Source organism: Pleurodeles waltl, chromosome 5 (assembly GCF_031143425.1).
Source record: "Pleurodeles waltl isolate 20211129_DDA chromosome 5, aPleWal1.hap1.20221129, whole genome shotgun sequence".
Classification (NCBI taxonomy): Eukaryota; Metazoa; Chordata; class Amphibia; order Caudata; family Salamandridae; genus Pleurodeles; species Pleurodeles waltl.
Window position 1 is genome coordinate 1,799,178,685 of NC_090444.1, and position 17,775 is coordinate 1,799,196,459.

The 17,775-nt window shown below is 47.2% G+C and overlaps 1 protein-coding gene across 2 annotated transcripts in view; it reads right to left on the reverse strand.

The window, feature by feature from the left end:
* LOC138296807 (exportin-5-like) overlaps positions 1-17,775 on the reverse strand; it is a 1,394,731-nt gene that overhangs the window by 391,439 nt on the left and 985,517 nt on the right. For both annotated transcript variants that reach the window (XM_069236253.1, XM_069236252.1), the window contains one exon: positions 7,259-7,318. In XM_069236253.1, coding sequence (XP_069092354.1) covers positions 7,259-7,318 — 60 coding nt within the window. The remainder of the gene's footprint in view (positions 1-7,258; positions 7,319-17,775) is intronic.

Consider the following 17,775-nt stretch of genomic DNA (forward strand, 5'->3'; position numbering starts at 1 on the left):
AAGCATAGAAATACATGGGGGGGTAGGTCAAGTCATATATTAAGAAAGTGGTATAAGAACGGAGAATCCAACCAAGGTGAGTATGTTAGGAGGCTAAGGGCTGGGGAAGAACTAAAACACCCAAGGTAAGTACCAGAAATGTCTTCAGCACCTGGGTACAGAGTGGTTATCTACCAGGCCCTCCCATAGGCTAACATAGAGAATTCACAGATGGAGTTGTTAGGATTCAGGACCCTTCCCAGAGTACCCCGAGGAAACCAGTTGGCACAATTAAGGTTCAAGAGTGCTCCCACCCACGGATACCCAGGAAGATGGAGTATCTACATCAGGGAGCCCAGGTGCATAGGGGTGAAGAGATGTCGGAAACGTTTTATGGAGCCAATGGGGTCCTCTGTTGCCCAGCTGCTGCTGCGATCCGAGGACCAGGATAGATGGAACCCAAGGGCGGGTTCTTGACAAGAAGAACCTGAAAAAGAAGGGGACACAGTTCCGGAAACGTAGTGATGTCTAAGCAGTGCAGGTAGGCAATACCCACCCTTCTTATAAAGAGTTCATGCAGGATGGTGACGGACGCCTTGGAGCCTAGGCATTGCAGGTAGATCCTTGTCATCCACAGGCTGTCCCACGTCAGTTGACAAATTGAAGGAGGTCAGTGGTCAGCAGAACCGCCAACAAGCCTTGGCAAAGGCAGGAAGAAGCTGGAGAGAAGTTTAAAGGATTTTGGGGACCAGCAAAGCGAATCAATCCTTGGAGAAGAGTCGGGGTGGCCCTCAGCACTCAGGAAAGCCAGCAGGAATCGTTGGAGCCTCTGCAAGTGACCCACTGTCAGCAAGCACAGGGAGTCGCGGGGAGGCTTTAGCAGCAGAGAAGGAGTCACACGAGCTGCAGGACCGAGGCCGTTTTGGAGGGGTAGAGTGCTAGAGGCTGGGACTTCTTGGAGCTTGAAGATCTCCAGGGGGAAAGATTCAACATGCCTTGGTAAGAGCAACAGTCGTGGTGCACAGGTATTCTGTTCCAGTGGCTGCAGCAGGGGCTCACCGTCTCCCAAGTAGGTCAGAAGACAAGTTGGACCCGGAGAGGACCACAGAACCACTACCTGTGTTGCAGCACCTTCAGAAGTCCGTGGGACACCTCAGACTTTGTCGTCTTGAGGTGCCTACGGATGCAGGGGCGTGACTTTCACTCCAATGGAGATTTCTTCTTCCTTCTTGGTGCAGACAGAGTCCTTTTGACCCTGGAGGATGCTCAGCCAAGGATGTTGCAGAAATCTTGCAGGAGTTGGAGAAACAATGTTGGAGTGGAAGCCCTCCTGACTGGATACACACTTGTTTCAGTTCTGTAGGAAGTTGGCTCTGTATGTACTATTTCAAATTAAGAAATAGCATGCACAGAGTCCAAGGGTTCCCCTTAGAGGTAAGATAGTGGCAAAAAGAGATGATTATAATGCTCTATTTTGTGGTAGTGTGGTCGAGCAGTAGGCTTATGAGAGGGTAGTGTTAAGCATTGGTTGTACACACACAGGCAATAAATGAGGAACACACACTCAAAGACAAATCCCAGGCCAATAGGTTTTTATATAGAGAAATATATTTTCTTAGTTTATTTTAAGAACCACAGGTTCATGATTTACAAACAACACTTTAAATGAAAGGTATTTCACTCAGGTATCTTAGGAACTTTGAATTATCACAATAGCATGTACAGTTTTGACAAAAATGGCAATGAGCTATTTTAAAAGTGGAAACTGCAAAAATCAACAGTTCCTGGGGGAGGTAAATAAATGTTAAGTTCACAGGTAAGTAAAACACTTAGAGTTCAAAGTTGGGTCCAAGGTAGCCCACCATTGGGGTTCAAGGCAATCCCAAAGTTACCACACCAGCAGCTCAGGGCCGGTCAGGTGCAGAGGTCAAAGAGGTGCACAAAACACATAGGCTTCAATGGAGAAGGGGGTGCCCCGGTTCCAGTCTGCCAGCAGGTAAGTACCAGCGTCTTCGGAGGGCAGACCATGGGTTTGTTGTAGGGCACCGGGGGGTGGGGGGGTGGGGGGGGGGGGTGGGGGGGTCGGGGGGAACAAGTCAGCACAAAAAGTACACCCTCAGCGGCACAGGGGCAGCCGGGTGCAGAGTGTAAACAGGCGTCAGGTTTGCAATAGGATTCAATGGGGAGACCCGGGGATCTCTTCAACGATGCAGGCAGGCAAGGGGGGTGCTCCTCGGGGTAGCCACCACCTGGGCTAGGAAGAGGGCCCCCTGAGGGTCGCTCCTGCACTGGAGTTCGGTTCCTTCCGGTCCTGGGGGCTGCGGGTGCAGTGTGTTTTCCAGGCGTCAGATTCCTTGAAGCAGGCAGTCGCGGTCAGGGGGAGCCTCTGGATTCCCTCTGCAGGCGTCGCTGTGAGGGCTCAGGGGGGGTCAACTCTGCCTACTCGCGGGCTCGCAGTCGCTGGGGAGTCCTCCCTGTAGAGTTAGTTTTCTGCAGGTCGAGCCGGGGGCATCGGGTGCAGACTGGAAAGTCTCACGCTTCCGGCGGGAAACGTGTGGTCTTTAAAAGTTGCTTCTTTGTTGCTAAGTTGCAGGTTTGTTGAACAGGGCCGCTGTCCTCAGGAGTTTCTTGGTCCTTTTAGATGCATGGTAGTCCTCTGAGGCTTCAGAGGTCGACGGACCCTGGGGGATGCGTCGCTGTTGCAGTTTTTCTTGAAGTGGGGAGACAGGCCGGTAGGGCTGGGGCCAAAGCAGTTGGTGTCTCTGTCTACTCTGCAGGGCTTCAGTTCAGCAGTCCTTCTTCGTCTTCAGGTTGCAGGAATCTAATTTCCAAGGTTCTGGGTAGCCCATAAATACTGAATTTAGGGGTGTGTTTAGGTCTGGGAGGGCAGTAGCCAATGGCTACTGTCCTTGAGGGTGGCTACACCCTCTTTGTGCCTCCTCCCTGAGGGGAGGGGTTCACATCCCTATTCCTATTGGGGGAATCCTCCAAAATAAAGATGGAGGATTTCTAAAGGCAGGGGTTACCTCAGCTCAGGACACCTTAGGGGTTGTCCTGACTGGCCAGTGACAACTTGTTTTTCTCATTATCTCCCCTGGACTTGCCGCCAAAAGTGGGGGCTGTGTCCAGGGGGCGGGCATCTCCACTAGCTGGAGTGCCCTGGGGCATTTTAAATCCAAGCATGAGCCTTTGAGGCTCACTGCTAGGTGTTACAGTTCCTGCAGGGGGGAGGTGTGAAGCACCTCCACGCAGAGCAGTCTTTTGTTTCTGTCCTCACAGAGCACAAAGGCCCTCGCCACATGGGGTCAGAAACTCGTCTCTCAGCAGCAGGCTGGCACAGACTAGTCAGTCCTGCACTGAACAATTGGGTAAAATACAGGGGGCATCTCTAAGATGCCCTCTGTGTGCATTTTATTTTATAAATCCAACACTGGCATCAGTGTGGGTTTATTATTCTGAGAAGTTTGATACCAAGCTTCCCAGTATTCAGTGTAGCCATTATAGAGCTGTGGAGTTTGTTTTTGACAAACTCCCAGACCATATACATAATATGGCCACAACTGTACTTACAATGTCTAACAATGGACTTAGGCAGTGTAGGGGAATATTGCTCATGCAGCTATGCCCTCACCTTCGGTATAGTGCACCCTGCCTTAGGGCTGTAAGGGCTGCTAGAGGAGTGATTTACCTATGCCACAGGCAGTATTTTGTGTGCATGGCATCCTGAGGGGTATGCCATGTCGACTTTGCCTTTTTCTCCCCACCAACACACACAATATTCAAAGGCAGTGTGCATGTTTTAGGTGAGGGGTCCCTTGGGGTGGCACAATTTATGCTGCAGCCCTTAGGGACCTTTCCTGGTCACAGGGCCCTTGGTACCACTGGTACCTTTTACAAGGGACTTATCTGTGTGCAGGGGGTGTGCCAATTGTGGAAACAATGGTACATTTTAGGTGAAAGAACACTGGTGCTGGGGCCTGGTTAGCAGGGTCCCAGCACACTTCTCAGTCAAGTCAGCATCCGTATCAGGCAAAAAGTGGGGGGTAATTGCAACAGGGAGCCATTTCCTTACAAGTTCCGAAAGCAGACCAGCAGCGGTTCTGGAGGGCAGGAGCAGAAGATGTCTTGCAGAGGGTTCCCTGTAGAGTCTTGCTAAACAAATCGGAAGACCCCACCCTTGGGGAAGCCCCTAGGTATCCCTAAAAGGGGGTTGGTCACTTTCTGCGGTGACCCACCAATCAGAATCTTCCCTGGGCCTCTGCACATCTTGTTTCCAAGATGGGAGAATCAACCGCCCACTTGGAAGAGCTCTGTGCACCTCCCTAAGGGAGGAGCTGGATAGGGGGTTGGTCACTCCCCTGTCCTTTGTGTGGTTTCATGTCAGAGGGGGAACCAGGGGTTCCTGCAATGATGTAAACCGGTTTATGGAAGGAGGACACCAAAAATGCCCTTCAAAGCAGTCTGGGGGCACTGAGAGGTCAGCCCAGCCCAGATACACCTAGTTCTAAATGAAAGGAAGTCACACCTCCCTCCTACAGGAAACCCTTTGTTCTGCCTTCCCTTGCTCGAGTTAGGCTCAGCAGCAGGAGGGCAGAACAGTGTCTAGGGTTTCTGCAGCAGCACAGACTAGCAGGCAGACCTTGCAAGCCTGTACAGGCAGATCTGGGGATCCTTTAAAGAACCCCCAGAGTACATGGCATCATGGAACTAACACTGGAATCAGTGTAGTTGCATGATTCCAACATGTTTGATACCAAACATGCCTAGGTTCAGAGAAGCCGTTATGTCGCTGGACTACTCGTGTTGACCAGTGCCCAGTACACACCCAAAAATGGCTTCCCTGCACTTAAAAAAGCCCTGGGAATGGAGTCTGGGGTTTGTAGGAGCACCTCTGCTCATGCAAGGGTGCCCTCACACTCAGGACCATGCACCCTGCACTTGGGCTGGAGGGCCTACCATAAGGGTGACTTACAGTGTCTAAGTGCAGTGACCGCTATATAAGGCGAGCCTTATATCCAAAGTGAAAAGGTGCATGCACCCTTTCACGCAGGCTGCAATGGCAGGCCTGCAGACAGTTTGCATGGGCACCCATGAGTAGCATAATATATGCCTCAGCCCATGGGGGACCCCTGGTGTACCAATGCGCCCTGGGTACCTGAGTACCATCTACTAGGGACTTACATGGGTGCATCAGTATGCCAATTGTTGGGTCTAAAGGTTACCAAACAACCAAATTTAGAGGTGAGAGCACAGGCAGGGTGGTCCTGGTTAGCAGGATCCCAGTGTACTACAGTCTAAACATACTAACACCAGGAAAAAAAGTGGAGGTAACTATGTCCGAAAGATGCTACTTTCCTACACTGTCATCATCATAATGCAAGGGTAAATCATCCCTACCATCACCAAGGTCATTCACTGGAGGTAAACTCTGATCTGAATGAGAACCAAAACGATAACCCAGGTGCGCTTGTGTCGAGTCATAGAGCGCCATTGGTCTGGGATCAGAGTCAGCATCTGATTCTCCTCTGGTGCCGGTGATGTTGGTAATCGCATCAGTGAAAAAGGTGCAGGAGGTGGTCTCAGAGTTGGCACCGGAGTCGATGCAGAAACCAAAATGGGTTTTAGAGGCTCAGAAGGTGCTGAGAATGAATCCGCAAACTGTAGCAAAACTCGATCCCCTGCAGAATCTTGATGCCCAAAGGTGTATCAGAAGAGCACCAAAAATAGGTAACTGGCCCTCCTTAAAGACCTGCTGTGGTGTCGCACATGGCCCAGGGAACTCCGTGAGCACTGGCATCAAATGCAGTACCAGCTCAAGTAGGGATTTCCATAGAGAGTGGCAGAATGGGGTAAGCCCTGCTTCTAATTCTTATGTTTCCTCTTCAACTTGGACTTCGACTTACCCAATGAGTTCGACCGCAAGGAAGATCTGTTTCAGAATTGACCTCAATGGTTTGAGCAGATCTGCGCCCTCAACTTACTTGAGGTCCATGACTGGTTTCAATGTTCTGTAGCACACAGCTTTGTTTCAACATCCGGTATTGCCTTCGGGTACATGAGGGTACACTCAGTACACAACTTGGATTCGCGCAAAGAGCTCAGCCATCAAAGCCACACCTCTTGCGGGTCCAATATCAACATCTGTTTCTGACAGTCATGGCATGGTCTGAACCCTGCAGTTTTAGATGGGGACATTGTTCCGTTGCACACTAGTTTCAAGTTTGGAAAAAAATTTGGAAACTGATGTAAAAGGGAGCAGAACTCCAGATCCACTGTTGAAAGAAAAGAATTGACGTAGGTGCACAGGGTTGGTGCTTATATGCGCATGACTCAGTCGCTTTTGGGGTGGAAAGAAGCCAGAATTAAATACCTAGTGTTGTGTGGGAGCACTGCTGAGAACATTTCTGGATTCAATCTGAGGTCTGGGTAATACTCTAAATGTAATCTGAGGTTACAAGTATCCAGCAGAAACCAATAATATCACAGTCTGAGAATCCTCTCCTGGTACTCAAATTCATGGCACAGAATCTGAATTCATGGCAAGGAAACGAATTTCAGAACAGCAGTTCAATTTGTGGTCACCTAACATTTTAATAGTGGAAACACCATGCTTCAGATTCAGAGAATAATCTGATTCTCTTGAAGACCATTACTCCACAATGCAGGACAATTCGTCAAGAGAAGGAAAAAGTACCCAAAGTAGTCAGAACTATCTCCCTTTGCTGGTGTGTTCTACTTTCAAAGTCTGCTGTATCACCCTCAAGGTGGTAAATCCAAACACACCAATCACACCACATAAGCAAAATCTCCTGTGGTCTTCACAATTCTCAGAGCAGTGACGGAGGGAGAGTTGAGGCAAAACAATGCAGCAACCCCTTCTTCTGTCATGCATTTAGATTCTGGAACTCCGTTGCCACCTAGATCTGGCTAGAATCATTCATCCTTCAAATCAGAAGTAAGAGAACATATCCCACTCACGTCTCATTTGCAAAAATGGCACCAACCATCTACTTGATTTGAATTTTCCAACCTTATGTACTCTCTGTCTGGTATGGTACTCCTTTGCATTGCTAAACAAAGCTCAAGCTTTATCATACATACAAATACCTGCACAGACTAATGTCTGTCAATCATTAATACACCGGTTGTTTAGAACACATGGATCTATGATCACGTTGGATAATTCTGACAACTGCAAACACCTTGAAAGAAAATTGCATTCTTAACAGGTCATTTACCCTTGCTGAAATCTCATCCATTCCGTAAAATATGTACTTACCATCCGATTCAGCTGCACAAATCATGTCATCAGCATCCTCATTGAAGTCACGAACCACTCCTGAAAGCATATAATACATGTTACACACTACACAATAGATACTAATACCTTTATAAACAAAAGGCATATTTAGCGACATCCATTATTTGCTTGAACCCAACAGCAAGATTACAATCACCTCTTGGAGCACCATAGAATTCATTTGTTTCAACAAAGGTTGAAATAGCAAGCGTGTAAATGGTACATCATGTGGATTATTGGGAATCTTATAAAGGGAAAACACATTAATGGGATATTAATGTATTTTTCTATTGGGGATCACATGACAGATTAACACTGTCATAACAAAATACAGTTGAACTGGAGTTAAAATTAGTTAAACTGTTGGTTAGCCTTGAGATGAATGTGATTCATATTGAAAACACTTAGACTATCTGCAGGTTGCAGCAAACATAAGCTGTAGAACGTCCTCTCCATAACAATTAGCCAGACTTCACTTGAGGAAGGTGAGAGAGGGGGGTCTTGGCCTGTCCTGGGCGGTTCCGAGGAGGCCTCATCTGGCACAGAGGCCCTGACGAGCGAACCACATTAGTGGAGGACGGCGGGCGTCCTCTCCCCTCATAGTGGCAAAACCGCCTGATGATAGGGGGGGACCAAGACGGATCCGACAGGGAGTCTTAATGAAGTCCCACGAAACTGTGAGCATTACATAAACCGGGACAAGGCGAAACCCGAAGGGGTGGATCAGGAGTCCTTCTCTCAGATTTAATATTGACTTGAGCGATCTGGGGGGGGGGGGTGAACCAATCCTCCGGAGATCCTGCCCAGCCTAATATACGAGTGGGACCAGGAGAGAAAGGGCAAAGGCACCTGGAGGGAACAAGCTTGATGTCACAGAAGATGGGTAAAACTGGTCGCACAAAAGAAACTGAACCAAAAAGTGGACCAACCACAGGGGAGATGACCGACCAGGGAAGCATCCTAAATCCCCCCCCAGGGGAAAAACGAGAGACCCCACTGTAGGAAGTTGGCTCTGTGTGTACTATTTCAAAGTAAAAAATAGCATGCACAGAGTCCAAGGGTTCCCCTTAGAGGTAAGATAGGGGCAAAAATAAATAATTCTAATGCTCTATTTTGTGGTAGTGTGGTCGAGCAGTAGGCTTATCAGAGGGTAGTGTTAAGCATTTGTTGTACACACACAGGCAATAAATGAGGAACACACACTCAAAGACAATTCCAGGCCAATAGGTTTTTATATAGAAAAATATATTTTCTTAGTTTATTTTAAGAACCACAGGTTCAAGATTTACAAACAATACTTTAAATGAAAGGTATTTCACTCAGGTATCTTAGGAACTTTGAATCATCACAATAGCATGTACAATGTTGGCAAAAATGGCAATAAGCTATTTTTAAATTGGACACTGCAAAAATCAACAGTTCCTGGGGGAGGTAAGTATTTGTTAGTTTCACAGGTAAGTAAAGCACTTACAGAGTTCAAAGTTGGGTCCAAGGTAGCCCACCGTTGGGGGTTCAGGGCAACCCCAAAGTTACCACACCAGCAGCTCAGGGCCGGTCAGGTGCAGAGGTCAAAGTGATGCCCAAAACGCATAGGCTTCAATGCAATGGAAATAGGGGTGCCCCGGTTCCAGTCTGCCAGCAGGTAAGTACGCACGACTTCAGAGGGCAGACCAGGGGGGGGGTTTTGTAGGGCACCGGGGGAGGGGGGGGGGTGGTGTGGGGAGGTGGGGAGGACACATGTCAGCGCAGAAAGTACACCCGGGTGCAGAGTGCAATCAGGCATTGGGTTTGCAATAGGTTTCAATGGGAGACCCAGGGGTCTCTTCAGCGATGCAGACAGGCAAGGGGGGGGCTCCTCGGGGTAGCCACCACCTGGCTAGGAAGAGGGCCACCTGGGGGTCGCTCCTGCACTGGATGTCGGATCCTTCAAGTCCTGGGTGCAGTGTCTTTACCAGGCGTCGGGTTCTTAGAAGCAGGCAGTCGCGGTCAGGGGGAGCCTCTGGATTTCCTCTGCAGGCGTCGCTGTGGGGGCTCAGGGGGGTCAACTCTGGCTACTCACGGGCTCGCAGTCGCCGGGGAGTCCTCTCTGTAGTGTTGGTTTTCTGCAGGTCGAGCAGGGGGCGTCGGGTGCAGAGTGGAAAGTCTCACGCTTCCGGCGGGAAACGTGTGGTCTTTAAAAGTTGCTTCTTTGTTGCAAAGTTGCAGTTTCTTTGGAACAGGGCCGCTGTCCTCGGGAGTTCTTGGTCCTTTTAGATGCAGGGTAGTCCTCTGAGGCTTCGGAGGTCGCTGGACCCTGGGGGATGTACCGCTGTTGCAGTTTTTCTTGAAGTGGGGAGACAGGCCGGTAGGGCTGGGGACAAAGCAGTTGATGTCTCCATCTTCTCTGCAGGGCTTCAGGTCAGCAGTCCTTCTTCATCTTCAGTTTGCAGGCATCTATCTTGCTTGGTTCTTGGGGGCCCTAAATACTCAATTTAGGGGGGGGGGGTTTAGGTCTGGGAGGTTAGTAGCCAATGGCTACTAGCCCTGAGGGTGGCTACACCCTCTTTGTGCCTCCTCCCGGAGGGGAGGGGGTCACATCCCTAATCCTATCTGGGGAATCCTCCATCTGCAAGATGGAGGATTTCTAAAAGTCAAGAGTCACCTCAGCTTAGGACACCTTAGGGGTTGTCCTGACTGGCCAGTGACGACTCCTTGTTTTTCTCATTATATCCTCCGGCCTTGCCGCCAAAAGTGGGGGCTGTGGCCGGAAGGGCGGGCATCTCCACTAGCTGGGATGCCCTGTGGCGCTGTAACAAAAGGGATGACCCTTTGAGGCTCACCGCCAGGTGTTACAGTTCCTGCAGGGGGAGGTGAGAAGCACCACCACCTAGTACAGGCTTTGTTACTGGCCACAGAGTGACAAAGGCACTCTCCCCATGTGGCCAGCAACATGTCTGGTGTGTGGCAGGCTGGCAAAAACTAGTCAGCCCACACTGGAAGTCAGGTATGTTTTCAGGGGGCATCTCTAAGATGCCCTTTGGGTGTATTTTACAATAAAATGTACACTGGCATCAGTGTGCATTTATTGTGCTGAGAAGTTTCATACCAAACTTCCCAGTTTTCAGTGTAGCCATTATGGTGCTGTGGAGTACGTGTTTGACAGACTCCCAGACCATATACTCTTATGGCTACCCTGCACTTACAATGTCTAAGGTTTTCCTGTAGGGGCACTGTAGGGGCATAGTGCTCATGCACCTACGGTATAGTGCACCCTGCCTTAGGGCTGTAAGGCCTGCTAGAGGCATCTATGCCATAGGCAGTGTGAGGTTGGCATGGCACTCTGAGGGGAGTGCCATATCGACTTAGTCATTTTCTCCCCATCAGCACACACAAGCTGGCAAGCAGTGTGTCTGTGCTGAGTGAGGGGTCCCTAGGGTGGCATAAGAGATGCTGCAGCCCTTAGAGACCTTCCCTGGCATCAGGGCCCTTGGTACCAGGGGTACCAGTTACAAGGGACTTACCTGGATGCCAGGGTGTGCCAATTGTGGAGACAAAGGTACAGGTTAGGGAAAGAACACTGGTGCTGGGGCCCGGTTAGCAGGCCTCAGCACACTTTCAAATCATAACTTGGCATCAGCAAAGGCAAAAAGTCAGGGGGTAACCATGCCAAGGAGGCATTTCCTTACAGAGTACCATCCTTTTTGGGAATGAGGAAGAATAGTGGTAATACCCCTGTTACGTGTTGAGATTTTGGAACTAATTATATTGCCTCTTTTAGTAGTAGCAATTGTACTTCTTGTAACAGGGTTGTGTTCTGGGGACAGCCTGTGATAATGAGGAGGAATGTTTGGAGGGGTAGATTCTAGGCAATAACCATTGCAGATAATTGAAAGTACCCATTGGTCTATGGTGATATTTTGCCATTGGGAGTGGAATTGCTGTACTGTTCCCCTCACAGGAGATGTGTGGGGTTGTGCTATGCTGAGGAAGTCACTGTTTTGAAGGAGTGGTAACACTTTTTGAGGCCTGAAATTTTCCTCTGGCTCTGAAGTGTTGGCCTCTATAAGAGCCTCTAAATGCTCCTCTTTGGTATTGTTGTTGGCCTTGTTTAGGGTGGGAGGTAGAAGCATTGAAGCCTCCTCTAAATTGTTTACGAAAGGAGCCTCTATAAGGTGTTGTGTATAGAGCTCCCATTGCTTTTGCAGTGTCTGAATCCTTCCTGAGTTTCTCGATTGTTGTATCAACCTCAGGACCAAATGGGTATTTTTTGTCAAATGGCATATTTAGTACTGCTTGTTGTATTTCTGGCTTGAACCCAGAAGATCTTAACCATGCATGTCTACATATGGTTATAGCAGTATTTACACTCATAGCTGCTGTATCTGCAGCATCAAGAGCAGACCTTATCTGGTTGTTGCTTACTGCTTGACCTTCTTCAGCAATTTGTTGAGCCCTTTTTTGATGTTCTTTTGGCAGGTGTTGGAATAATTCCTGCATTTCGTCCCAGTGTGCCCTATCATATCTTGCTAGCAAGGCTTGTGAATTGGCAATGTGCCATTGGTTAGCTGCCTGTGTAGCTACCCTCTTGCCAGCAGCATCAAACTTCCTGCTTTCTTTGTCAGGGGGAGGGGTATCCCCTGGCGATTGGCTACTGGCCCTTTTTCTGGCAGCACTGACGACAACAGGGTCTGGTGGTACCTGATGCGTGATGTAAGCTGGATCTGTAGATGCAGGCTTATATTTTAGTCTACATGTGGTGTTAAAATCCTAGCTTTAACAGGTTCTTTAAATATTTAGGCTGCATGCCTGATCATGCCAGACAACATTGGTAGGCACTGGTAACATGAAGGCGTGGAGGATAGTGTATTGAAAAGGAAATCCTCTTCTAAGGGCTCACTATGCATAAGTACCCAATGATACTCAGCTGCCCTTGAAATGACCTGTGTGTATGCTGTTGTATCCTCTGGTGGCGAAGGTTTGGGAGGATAAAGGTATGGGTAATTTAGTGGCATGGGATCTGGATCATATGGATCCCAGGGATCAACTGTATCACCATGTGAATAAGTGTGGTATGTCGGTGAAGGCAATGGTGGTGGGCTAATGGGTGGGGGTGAGAAAGAAAGTTGTGGCAAATGTGGTGGAGAATTTTGCAAAGGTAATGGCTTCTCCTTCCTTTTAAAAATCTTTGCTGGTGATGGAGCAGTATCAAGATGTTCTTGAAATGCCAACTTTCTTTTTGTTTGTGGAGGAGGTGCAGCAATGATCCTCCCAGTCTCTTTGTGGATATGAATCCTTGATTGTTTGTCATCCATGATTTCAAGTATAGGCTGACTGCCAGAATCTTCAGAAATATATTCTGATGTCTTTGGCGATTTAGAGGACTGTTCATCGATGTAGATGACAATTGAAGTTGACAATTTTTTCAGTTCCGAAGATACAGCCTGTTGTTTCGGCTCCGAAGCTGGTCGAACTTTCAACTCCGAAGAGTGTGGATGCCGGCTGGGCTTGGATGTGGAGCTTTTGATAGATTTGGTCGACTCCAGTATCAAAGCTGGTGTGGCGCAAACCCAAAGGTCGGTCGATGATTATTTTCTTTCAGGTGGAACCACAGCTCTCTGGCAGTGGTGCACCCAAGGCCTTAGATAGTCTTTTGATAGTGGGCGTAGGGGCTGTTGTACTCACATGCTGAGCCACAGTGATCGGTTGACTATCTTCCTCAGAGTCTTTCAGTCAGTGTCCTGAAAAGAAACTGCCATTTGGTCTTGTTCTTCCTCTACAGTGTCAACGTACTCTGTATTTTTCAACGCCATCTCAAGTCTTCTGGCTCTCTGGTCACGCAGTGTCTTTTTCGACCGGAACGACCGATAGGCTTCATAGCCTTCTTCTCTATGGTCGGGAGAGAGACAGATTACATACCACATGTTGATCTGTGTACGGACATTTCACATGGCATTGAGGACAGAATTGGAATGGAGTCCGATCCATCAGGCTTCGGCGTGGTAGGCCTGAACAGGCCTGAGTTGGGCACGCGCCCAAAAGGGCATAATGTGGTTTTTGACTGTACTATCGGCTCGACTATAGATGAAAATAAAGGAGTCAATGCCAATGCGCACTATGACCGAGAAGAGGAATCATTTGATCCAGTGACTCAAAAAAAAGACTTCTTTGAAGAAAAACAACTTTTAACACTACGAGCCCCCAACACTAGATGGCAGAAGCTATGCATAGCATGTGTCTCTGCAGCTACACATGCCATCGAACACAAATATATATATATATGGAAAATGTCACTTACCCAGTGTACATCTGTTTGTGGCATTAGTCGCTGCAGATTCACATGCTGTGCACATCCCGCCATCTGGTGTTGGGCTCTGAGTGTTACAAGTTGTTTTTCTTCGAAGAAGTCTTTTCAAGTCACGAGATCGAGGGACTCCTCCCATTTCGGCTCCATTGCGCATGGGCGTAGACTCCATCTTAAATTGTTTTCCCCGCAGAGGGTGAGGTAGGAGTTGTGTATGCTAGCAATAGTGCCCATGCAATGGAGTGAATACGTATGTACATAATGTAGTTAAGATCAACTTCTAAACGGCTACAGGCTCCCGGGGAGGCGGGTGGGCGCATGTGAATCTGCAGCGACTAATGCCACGAACAGATGTACACTGGGTAAGTGACATTTTCCGTTCGATGGCATGTGTAGCTGCAGATACGCATGCTGTGCATAGACTAGTAAGCAGTTATCTCCCCAAAAGCGGTGGATCAGCCTGTAGGAGTTGAAGTTGTTTGAAACAAAGTTCATAGTACTGCTTGACCTACTGTGGCTTGTTGTGCTGTTAACACATCTACACAGTAGTGTTTGGTAAATGTATGAGGCGTAGACCATGTAGCTGTCTTACATATTTCAGTCATTGGAATATTTCCTAGAAAGGCCATGGTATCACCTTTCTTTCTAGTTGAGTGTGCCCTTGGTGTAATAGGCAGTTCTCTTTTTGCTTTAAGATAACAGGTTTGAATGCATTTAACTATTCATCTAGCAACGCCTTGTTTAGAAATTGGATTTCCTGTATGAGGTTTTTGGAAAGCAATAAATAATTGTTTTGTTTTTCAAATTAGTTTTGTTCTGTCAATGTAGTACATTAATGCTCTTTTGAAGTCTAATGTATGTAGTGCTCTTTCAGCTATAGAATCTGGCTGTGGGAAGAACACTGGTAATTCTACTGTTTGATTCAAGTGGAACGGTGATATGACTTTTGGCAAAAATGTAGGATTTGTTTGTAGAACTACTTTATGCTTGTGTATTTGAATAAATGGTTCTTGTATGGTGAAGGCTTGAATCTCACTTACTCTTCTTAGAGATGTGATGGCAATTAAGAATGCAACTTTCCATGTTAAGTATTGCATTTCACAAGAGTGCATGGGCTCAAAAGGTGGGCCCATGAGTCGTGTTAAGACAATGTTGAGGTTCCATGAAGGAACTGGTGGTGTTCTTGGTGGTATAATTCTCTTTAGGCCTTCCATAAACGCTTTTATGACTGGTATCCTAAATAATGAAGTTGAGTGTGTAATTTGCAGGTAAGCTGAAATTGCAGTAAGATGTATCTTAATGGAAGAAAAAGCTAGCTTTGACTTTTGCAAATGTAGTAAGTATCTTACGATGTCTTTGGCAGATGCGTGTAAGGGTTGAATTTGATTATTATGGCAGTAATAAACAAATCTTTTCCACTTATTTGCATAGCAATGTCTAGTGGTAGGTTTTCTAGCTTGTTTTAAGACCTCCATACATTCCTGTGTAAGGTCTAAGTGTCCGAACTCTAGGACTTCAGGAGCCAAATTGCTAGATTCAGCGATGCTGGATTTGGATGTCTGATCTGTTGTCTGTGTTGCGTTAACAGATCTGGTCTGTTTGGTAGTTTGACATGAGGCACTACTGAGAGGTCTAGTAGTGTTGTGTACCAAGGTTGTCTTGCCCATGTTGGCGCTATAAGTATGAGTTTGAGTTTGTTTTGACTCAACTTGTTTACCAGATATGGAAGGAGTGGGAGAGGGGGAAAAGCGTAAGCAAATATCCCTGAACAACTCATCCATAACGCATTGCCCTGAGACTGATCTTGTGGGTACCTGGATGCGAAGTTTCAGCATTTTGCGTTTTCCTTTGTTGCAAATAGATCTATTTGTGGTGTTCCCCAATTGTGGAAGTAAGTGTTCAGGATTTGGGGGTGAATCTCCCGTTCGTGGATCTGTTGGTGATCCCGAGAGAGATTGTCTGCTAACTGATTCTGAATTCCTGGAATAAATTGTGCTATTAGGCGAATGTGGTTGTGAATCGCCCAATGCCAAATTCTTTGTGCTAGGAGACACAACTGTGTTGAGTGTGTCCCTCCCTGTTTGTTTAGGTAATACATCGTTGTCATGTTGTCTGTTTTGACAAGAATATGTTTGTGGCTTATTATGGGTTGAAAAGCTTTTAGCGCTAGAAATACTGCCAATAGTTCTAAGTGATTTATGTGAAACTGTTTTTTCTGAGTGTCCCATTGTCCTTGGATGCTGTGTTGATTGAGGTGTGCTCCCCACCCTATCATGGAGGCATCTGTTGTTATTACATATTGTGGCACTGGGTCTTGGTAAGGCCGCCCTTGGTTTAAATTTATACTGTTCCTCCATTGAAGCGAGATGTATGTTTGGCGGTCTACCAACACCAGATCTAGAAGTTGACCCTGTGCCTGTGACCACTGTGATGATAGGCACTGTTGTAAGGGCCGCATGTGTAACCTTGCGTTTGGGACAATGGCTATGCATGATGACATCATGCCTAGGAGTTTCATCACCATTTTGACCTGTATTACATTGTGAAATGCCTGAACCCTTTGTGGGCTTGGAGTGGCAATCCCTTTTGCTGTGTTGATTGTCGCTCCTAAATATTGCTGTGTTTGACACGGCAGAAGGTGTGACTTTGTGTAGTTGATTGAGAAACCTAGTTTGTGGAGGGTTTCTATGACATAATTTGTGTGTCGTGAACACCGTTCTAGCGTGTTGGTTTTGATTAACCAATCGTCTAGGTACGGGAATACATGTATTTGCTGCCTTCTGATATGTGCAGCTACGACTGCCAGGCATTTTGTAAAAACTCTTGGCGCAGTTGTTATTCCGAATGGCAACACCTTGAATTGGTAATGTACTCCTTGGAATACAAACCTTAAGTACTTTCTGTGTGAAGGATGTATCGGTATATGGAAATATGCATCCTTTAGGTCTAGTGTTGTCATGTAGTCCTGTTTGAGCAGTGGGATTACGTCCTGCAATGTCACCATGTGAAAGTGATCTGATTTGATGTAGGTATGTAATGTTCTGAGATCTAGTATAGGTCTCAGACTCTTGTCTTTTTTGGGTATGAGAAAGTACAAAGAGTAAACTCCTGTCCCTTTCTGTTGGTTTGGTACTAATTCTATTGCCTCTTTCTGTATCAATGCCTGAACTTCTAGTCCTAGAAGATCTATATGTTGTTTTGACATATTGTGTGTTTTCAGTGGGACGTTTGGAGGGAATTTGAGAAATTCTATGCAATAACCATGCTGGATAATTGCCAGTACCCAAGTGTCTGTTGTTATCTCCTCCCAATGTTTGTAAAATTTGCTTAGTCTCCCCCCAACAGGTGTTATGTGTTGGGGATGTGTGACTTGGAAGTCACTGCTTATTTTGAGGAGTTTTGGGACTTTGGAACTTCCCTCTACTTTTTTGGAACTGTCCCCCTCTATATTGTCCCCGAAAACTTCCCCGCAGAAATTGGCTCTGATAAGTGGGCCTTGTTTGTGAGGTCGTGGGTTCTGTGCTTTGCCCTCGAAACTGTGTTTTTCGAAATGTGCCTCTGCTCTGTGGGAAGTAGAGTGCGCCCATCGCTTTGGCCGTGTCAGTGTCTTTCTTAAGTTTCTCGATAGCAGTGTCCACCTCCGGCCCAAACAACTGCTGTCCGTTAAATGGCATATTCAGCACAGCTTGCTGTATTTCTGGTTTAAATCCTGATGTACGCAGCCATGCATGTCTCCTTATTGTCACTGCTGTGTTGACAGTTCTAGCAGCTGTGTCTGCAGCATCCTTTGCTGACCGTATCTGATTGTTGGAGATACTTTGTCCTTCTTCTACTACCTGCTGTGCTCTCTTCTGGAACTCCTTGGGCAAATGTTCTATAAAGTGTTGCATTTCATCCCAATGAGCCCTATCGTATCTGGCCAACAAAGCCTGTGAATTTGCAATACGCCACTGGTTTGCTGCCTGTGCCGCCACCCTTTTGCCTGCTGCGTCTAATTGTCTACATTCTTTATCTGGAGGTGGTGCATCTCCTGAAGTATGTGAGTTCGCTCTCTTGCGAGCTGACCCTACTACAACTGAGTCCGGTGTTAGCTGTTGTGTGATGTACACGGGGTCTGTTGGTGGCGGTTTATATTTTTTCTCCACTCTTGGAGTAATGGCCCTTCCTTTTACAGGCTCCTCAGACACTTGTTTGGAGTGTTTTAGCATTCCGGGTA